At 37.6% G+C, this 8,238-nt stretch overlaps 1 protein-coding gene across 3 annotated transcripts in view; it reads left to right on the top strand.

Moving 5' to 3' along the window:
• The window catches only part of PRKD3 (protein kinase D3), a 57,646-nt gene that overhangs the window by 35,979 nt on the left and 13,429 nt on the right, over positions 1 to 8,238 (top strand). For 2 of the 3 annotated variants that reach the window (XM_019549742.1, XM_019549744.1), the window contains 6 exons: positions 140 to 263; positions 967 to 1,044; positions 1,146 to 1,184; positions 2,777 to 3,053; positions 6,709 to 6,761; positions 7,349 to 7,421. In XM_019549742.1, coding sequence (XP_019405287.1) covers positions 140 to 263; positions 967 to 1,044; positions 1,146 to 1,184; positions 2,777 to 3,053; positions 6,709 to 6,761; positions 7,349 to 7,421 — 644 coding nt within the window. The remainder of the gene's footprint in view (positions 1 to 139; positions 264 to 966; positions 1,045 to 1,145; positions 1,185 to 2,776; positions 3,054 to 6,708; positions 6,762 to 7,348; positions 7,422 to 8,238) is intronic. The other variant, XM_019549743.1, reaches the window with a different exon arrangement.

Genomic DNA, 8,238 nt, shown 5'->3' with positions numbered 1-8,238 from the left:
TGACCTTTACCTATCAAAACATAGCATGTTTAGATGAGAAAAGATGCGTCTTCCTAAGCACGGGTGAATTATATTTCAGTAGTGATATATTTTTACATCTTAACTATTTAATTATATCATAAATACTTCTTTAACGTAGTCCATCAACAAGCAACAATATTCCATTAATGAGGGTTGTACAGTCAATCAAGCATACAAAAAGGAAGAGCAGTACAATGGTAAAGGAAGGATGGATGGTTCACTATACCAGCAGAGACAACCTGGTCAGTAATTCGAGTTTCCTTATGTATTTCAAAGATCACTTGTTTAAATTTAATAAATGAATTTTCTTTCTATTTAAAATGTAGAGATGTTCTTATTTTATTTCATTTCATTTGATATATTTATTTTTTTGTATTTATTTACAAGAACACAATAGCCAGAAAGTTATAGTGGTAAGACTCTAGAGTTCCCAAAACGCTTATTCTGGTAATTCAACTGTATTTTTGTCTTGTTTTCTATTCCCTAGAAGTTTCTAAATTGCCTTATTTTAACTACATATTTAAAATATACTTAAAGAAAATCCTATTATTCTAATATAAATTGTGTATATGAAGTTGTTTACTTGTTTCATCCCTTTTTTATTCAGCAGTTACATTTTTGTATTTATGTGCAAGTGGCACCACTGTAACCAGCAATATCCACCATACAGACATATTAAAATTATGACCAGTGAAACAGATTAGTTAACAATGATCAATATGCATGTGAACTTAAAGAATTATAATTCCATAGTAATGTAGGTTATTCTACTACTCATTTGCTAGATGAACCTACTCAACTTCATCCAGCAAATGAAGCAGCCATCTCGTTTGATTTCCATTGGCAGTATGTACCGTGAAGCTTCTGTAAAAATTTAAATGTCTGGAAACTGAAATTTTAGCCATTGCATTTTTGCCTTATGATATTCTGCTATGTGTCTTGTAGCGAAAGAGACATTACTGGAGACTGGACAGCAAATGCCTCACGCTATTTCAAAATGAATCTGGAACAAAGTATTATAAAGTAAGTTATAATACACTCTGGTTTTCCAAGATACTTTACAAACACTGGGTTGTAAAGTGTTTGCAGCACGCTAATGAAAATTTACTATTCCTGTTTTACAGATCAGAGCTGAGGCAGAAAAGTTAAATGAGTTGTCAAAGGTCAGAGATAAGAAGAGTCAGTACTAGCACCTCAAAAATTAACACTTAATTCCCTTGATTATCCCTCAGTTATTTTAGTTGTTTACTGTTAAAAATCTTGTTAAGAAAATGTAGTACTCTGAACAGTTTATCTGAACAATATTTTGGAGAGTTTAACAAGGCAAGAAGTTAGCTAAAGGCTAGGATTTTTCTCCTACCATAGATGTTGACTGTAAAGTTTTTGTGCCCATATGTTTATTTTAAAGTTCCTGAGCAAAAAAATCGCAGTTGTAAAGCTGGGAGGAACATCTAAGCAAGATTAGCAAATGTCATCTTTGTAGTTATACCATGTTGTGTAGCCCTTTAATAATGGAGGCTTAAAAATAAGTTTAGCATGGCATTAATATAGTCGTGTATTTTGTGGTAAGGTACTTGAAATGTCTCTAATTTAAAATATAAACAAATAATTTCTCTTTCTCTCTTCCCCTACACCTTTAAGAATTGTCCAAATCTTGCAGTTTCTTTCTCCGTATGGTCTTTGATTCAGCTTTTTCACCTGTGCAAACAGCTACAATTCTTATCCAGGTCCTCCTCATCCTTTTCTTGACCAATACAGTCTTCTCCTCTTGGACATTTGTGACATTTATGTTGCCCCACTTTCAACACACATGTGTTAAGGTTATCTTCTTTGCCTGTTGCTCCCACCTTGTTACTGCACTGCCTTTTTGAAACCTTTCACTTACTCCCTGTTTTCTATCACTTAAGTTCAGGCCTTTTTGTCTTCACCTTTAAAACCCTTCACAGTTTTGCCTGCCATACTTTTCTACTCTTGTATCTTGTTGTTCCCTCTTACTCCTGCAATGCCAACCTAGTTCACCTGCTTGTCTATTCTTTCAAGCATCTTTGCTGGTACCTTCACATGAGCATGGAATACCCTCCCCTAACTAGTCTGGAAATTTAAAACCACTTCTTTTTAAAATCTCTTCCCCAAGACCACTTCTACCATCATCTTATTGGAAATTGCCAGTTGATAATGGCAAGGTAGAGGAACAGTGGGGATTGCTAATGTAGCAATGATTTGTTTTATTAAAAAAATAATGAAATCAGACCTGTGAAGTTGTGCTCATGAGCTACCCTGTGTAACCACATTCTTTATTATTGCTCCCCTTGTCTCTCCTTTCACCATTCCTTGTCATGTTTACTTGTTGTGTCATCTTAGTTAGACTGTAACTTCTTCAAGAAAAAAATGGTGTTACCTTGTATATATTTTTCTGCACTGAATTCACTGGTCCAAATTTAAAGCAATATTGCTATGAAAGCAAAAGGTTACCTGATCCCATGCTACTGATCTGGAATGTGCTTCTATTTAAGCTCATAGCAGTCCTGGTTAAATACCAAGTGTATCAAACAGGATCAGAAGCAAGCTTAGAATTCCTTCTGGCCAAGTACAGAACAGTTGGGGAGTTGGTAGCAATATGGAGCTTGACACTTACAGTTACTCATGTGGTTAATTTGTTGTGGCTTTTAACTTGTTATTTAAAGTTCTGTGCACCAGTATGTTATAGATACATGTACACTTCCTGTTTTTCTTAATGCTTCATATTTTTCTTCAGGAGATTCCACTTTCAGAAATTCTCCAGGTGATTCAGCCTCGAGATTTCTCAAACATGGTGCAGGGCAGCAACCCACATTGTTTTGAGATCATCACTGACACCATGGTGTACTTTGTTGGCGAAAACATTGGCAGCAGCCATCACAGTCCTGTTCTTGCTGCCACCGGAGTTGGACTTGACGTAGCTCAGGGCTGGGAGAAAGCCATTCGTCAGGCCTTGATGCCAGTCACTCCTCAAGCTAGCGTTTGCACTGCACCAGGACAAGGAAAAGATCACAGTAAGCAGGCAGACAAGGCACTGTTGTTCCTATACTCAAGCTGTAATTGGTATAGGCTTCATTTCAAGGCACTTATGCACATAATTAATGCTAAGCACATGTTTGGTGAATTGGGACTTTCTTTTTATGAACTTATGGAATTTTATCATTTTAACTGGGAATTTTTCATCTTATGTAGCATTAAATGGTAGTCAAGAATCTGTAATATTTTCATTATGAACACATATGGGAGAACCTTTATTGTAAGAGTATACAATTCACATGTGGCTTATGACTGTAATGCAGATCCTTGACTACAGTATTTATAGTATAAATAGTAAAACATGGGGTATTACTCATTTAAATTTATTGGATTCAGATCTTCTTTGGTAGATTTCTCTTATCATTCCTTTCAAATCTTACAATGCCCTTGTAAATTCTATATGCTGGAAGATGGAAAGGAGCTGATGGTGGGAAGTAAATGTTTCCAGTGGTGGAAGAAACTCCTGCTGTGCTGTGGGTACTAAAAGGGCAAAAGAAAGACATCGCCCTTCTTTTCCCTGCCCCCTTCTTTCTCTAGCAGAGGATCAGATTCACTGTCCTTGCTGCTCTGAATCAGACATTCCAGTCTGTCTCTTCAAGTGCTTCTTCGCAGCAGCTTGGTAAAAACATTCATTCTTACCCCTTCTCTAGTTTATTTCCCCTCTCCTGAGCTTCCCCTTCACTGTTCTCTGTTGCTGGTGCTTCCCTTCTCTTCCTTCTTTAAATCTCTAGCTACAAAGATACCTGCTTATTCTGCACGGTTAGTGATGTCTGCAGCAGCATTCAGCTATCAGCTTTTAAGCAAGAAGGGAAGGCATATCCTGAAAACACAAATAATGATGAGGGATTAGCATGAGGTTTAACAAAGACCTGTATTGGTATTTAAATTGGGGGATTAGTTTTTTAGTCCAAAAAAGCATTCCAAGCAGCCTTTCTATATAAGCCAGCTTCTCAAAATGAATTCCTTCAAAATACTAATAAAGACTAGAGTCTTTTTTTGGTATTGAAAATGTGCTCCCCCCCAACAGGCAATTAAGTAATAGTGGGGTTCTCAAACTGTGGGTTGCGACTCTCTCCGGGGGGGTTGTGAGCAACTTAAAAGGGGGCCACAAACTTCCAAGGGGGTACGCGTGGGAAAGTGGTGCACATCAGCGGCTGCTTTGTGTGAGCTTCCCGTCCCCTACCGCCATCCAGCACTTGGGGTCATGGTATTACAAAGTTTGAGAACCCATGAAGTAATATATATAGTATCCAAACTTCATGTATATAAAAAAAAAAAAAAAGTGTGCGTGTCTGTGTGTGCACACACATGCGCACATATACACAAAAAAGCTTTCTTGATAAGATGATATATTCTGAAAATCTGTTAGTAAATGAGTTGTTGGTGAAAGTAGTCATTAATCTGGCAATAGAAACTAAAAAAAAATAATGGCTGCATATAGACATACAGCTGTTGATCTATCAGGTGTAAAATCCTTAATTGTCTAGGAGGCAAACTATTTTGTTTACATGTGCATTATAGGTCTAGTATTTTTGTATGTAAGTAAGGTCCTTGTAGTTGCATCTTTTATTCATTGATGATCATAGGGCATGTCTTTACAAAGATAGTTCTCCAGGTCTCAGTGTATGTGGAGTGACAGAACTCTCTTTAAGGAGTATGACGAGACTTAAAGTGGAAGAGTTGGGGGAAAGAGAATTCAGTATGGTACTATATGAGTAGAAGTAGCTCTTGAGAAGAATATTTTGAGTATAAATTAATGATGGCATGAAGTAGAATTCTTGTGTCTCTTCAAATGTGTATTGAATAGAGAATGGTCAGTCTGGTTTTTGTATGTTTTGTAGGATCTGTTTTTGGGAGGGTTCTATAGTGGGTCACCATCAGTTTTATGGTGACCAGTCCAATTTCTTACTGGGCATGTCTACATGTGCTGTTAGCATGCAGCAATAAACTCCAGCATATATCACACTGGAGTTTATTACTCCTGGATAGTGCATTTACACATGCACGTGGGACTGCAGCACATTGAGCTGGGTCTGAGTAGCTTGGTTGGCGGTGAGCCCAGGGGGTCAGGCTGTCAGCCCAGGGCTGCCCTGACCCAGATCAGCATGGTGCAGAAGAACTGGCTGGGGCACGACGGTGCTCTAGTGTGGGACTAGCCAGCAGGCAACCTCCCCATTGAAGCACCCATGTGTCCCAGTTAGCTGCATCAGCGTCTACATGTGTGGTGCACACTTGTATCTACAAGTACTATCCTGCTGTGGAGTTAATTAGTTTCCTGTGGCCCAAAAGGACCACATGCGTAGATGCAAGATGTTTACTACAGAGCCAGCCTACTCTACAGTAAATGTCTTGTGTAGATGTGCCTACTGTTCAGGCTTTCTTGCATTTGGCTATTCAATGGTCTTAGTAACAGGAATTCTGCAATCATTATTCTTCACTTAATCTACTTTATTTTCCCAAGTTCAGGAAGAGTATATCTTATTTTTCTTCTCCTGAGTGCTTCTGTTTCTTGATCTAAATTGAATACTGAAGCCTAACCTGCTCAAGTAGAGGAGAACAACCAGTGTGCAGATGTGAAATTGAACCACAATTTCTTCAGTTTTCAGCTGTAATGTTAACAGGAAATTAATTCCTGTGAGCTGGTGTTTGTTACCATGTTAGCTCAGTAGAGCCTTGCTTTCAGGGGAACATGGATGGTTAGAAAAGCAGCAGCAGGCTTCCTCTTTGGGCTGTGGGACTGTGTTCCCAAAGGCCATTTTTGAGTGATAGATGGTATGATAACAGTACCATATTTATTTGTGTATACTATCCATGAATTTGTTTCACTGTGGATCAACTTGGTTTTTGTTTTGTCTGAGAAGCTTGACTTCCATTTTGGAGTCTAAGGGCAAGGCAGTTTTTCCTGAATTAGTTTTTTTGTTTTTTTGCCTATGCATCATATGATTATATTCTTGCCATAGCTTAAGTTGGTTGCCTGATGAGAAATTCTATGTACTCTTAATTATCAATTGTCTGTTATTTTTTTAAACTTGCAAAGTGCTTCTCATCGCATCTTTTAGAGGCTTCCTTAAATCTAGGGGATTTATGGTGTCCTTTATCTGCCAAACATGAGAGAGATTTTTCCGTTATTTTCTAAATGGGGATCTTCTATAGCTTGCTTTAGAATAGATGAATATAATAAAGAAGAACCTATGCCTTTCTTGACTCTGCTGTTACTTAGTTTCTTAACCAAAGGAAATGCTATTTTTTACATGCTTCCCTGTTTTGTCTAGCTCACTACCTGAAAATCTGAGTGTCACTTGATTTAATGAAGCAGTCAGTAGGTCATGATCAGCTTCAGTTCCCAGCTCCTGAGCCTGTGTAAATTGTGCTACATTTTCTACCTGTTTTCCTCAATGCTGGCATTTTAGTGCTTTTCCAAAAAATGTGTTGCAGAAATTCAACCCAAGACCACTTTACCTAAATCAACATGAGTACTCACATTTGAATCTGAATGTGATATTCCTGCAGAATGTTGGGATACATTCTTTCACTGTGGCAACGTTTCTGGATTTCAGTTGCAAAGATTTTTAATCGTTAACAAAGCTTTTTCTGCTATTCTCTTATGGTAGTATATTTTCCTTCTTATTCCAGAGGAATTATCTCTCAGCATCTCTGTTTCAAATTGCCAGATCCAAGAGAATGTGGTGAGTCTCAGAAATAAATAATAATGTTATATACCCAGACTTTTCTTAAATGTGGCATACAAAATAGGGAAAGTTTACTTAAGCTTTGGAGTAGTGCTCCAAATACTCTGGCTTGATAAATCTCTTTCACTAAGGGATGGAGACGTTAGTAAAGGATAATGAATGTTAACAGCCTGTTTTTAACTGCTTGCTTGACTGTCTTTTATGAAAACCCAAGAACAAATGGAGTTAGTTTCAGAAAAAGAATGGGAGGAATGAGAAAGTTGAGATCCATAAATTCTCAGAATAATTGGATGGAAACTGGGTATGGGTATCAGTACAAAATAATCCTTTCTTTTCTCTTTTTTTCTCTGAACTATGTCTTACTCTGTTTAATTCAGAGTGGCAGATTCTCAGCTGGTGTAAATTATCATAGGTTTACTGAAGTTTGTGGAGTTCTGACCGTTCAGCATAGTGTTTGAATTTTTTAAGCTATTTGTTAATAAAGTTATTTTAGCATAATTTAACCAGTACCAATGAATCTTAGAATGGATGTTTGTTCTCTGATTTACTCATGATATTTATAGCTTACGTATTTCATACAATAGGATATCAGCTCTGTGTACCAGATCTTTGCTGATGAGGTGCTGGGTTCTGGTCAGTTTGGCATTGTATATGGAGGTAAGTTACTGTAGGTTCTCATTATTTATTTACTCATACTGGCAGTATAGTTGGTCAGTGTATCTGTTTAGATACCTTTCTATAAAGTTAAATATTTTGTATCTGTGTACTCATAACTAAGTTGTCTTGGTGGCATACAGTTCTGTTGCTATAGTTTTTAATGTAAAAAAAATACCCGTGACACATCTTTTGTTTTGGATTAAGGCTGTCCAACTTTATATCTGGAGCCTGCGATTCCCCCAGGTTGCATGCTGCTGGCACCCCATTCCTCCTCTTACTGTACTGTGCTGTAGCCCTGGGTCTCCCAGACCCACAAGCTCCAGGGGCCCCATGAGCCATGTTGCACCACTCCTAGAAGTAGAAGTGGGGACAGGAAGCTGAAGCCAGAGGAGGGAGGGGGCAAATGCTCTAGGCAAGAACCTGTGGGCTGTATGTAGTCCACAGCTTACATACTGGACAGCCCTGGTTTAGTTGCATCTGTTCTTTAGATATAGTACCTTCAGAGTACAGCTCTGTGTTCCATGTAACTCCATTTTTAAATTAGCTTAATGTTTTATCTTTAAAAAATATTTAGTGGGGTTTACTTAGTATTTGAATAGACTTGAGAACAAACTACAATTTTGGCTTGGAATCTACTGTATTTTGTACGTTGTTTCGACAGGTTCCATTTTGATTTTTTAAAAAGGTAAAATGTTAACTTCAAGCTAGCTGTATCATATAGGGCTGAATCCCTTGATTTCTAATGTGTGCAAATTCAACATAAAAAGTTATACTTATTGAGACGCAGTCAAGTTAGTTGCATTTGTCTGAAAAATCA

The sequence above is a fragment of the Crocodylus porosus genome, unplaced genomic scaffold, assembly GCF_001723895.1.
Source record: "Crocodylus porosus isolate Cpor-Errol unplaced genomic scaffold, CroPor_comp1, whole genome shotgun sequence".
NCBI classification, from domain to species: domain Eukaryota; kingdom Metazoa; phylum Chordata; order Crocodylia; family Crocodylidae; genus Crocodylus; species Crocodylus porosus.
This window is presented reverse-complemented; position numbering and strand designations above follow the sequence as displayed.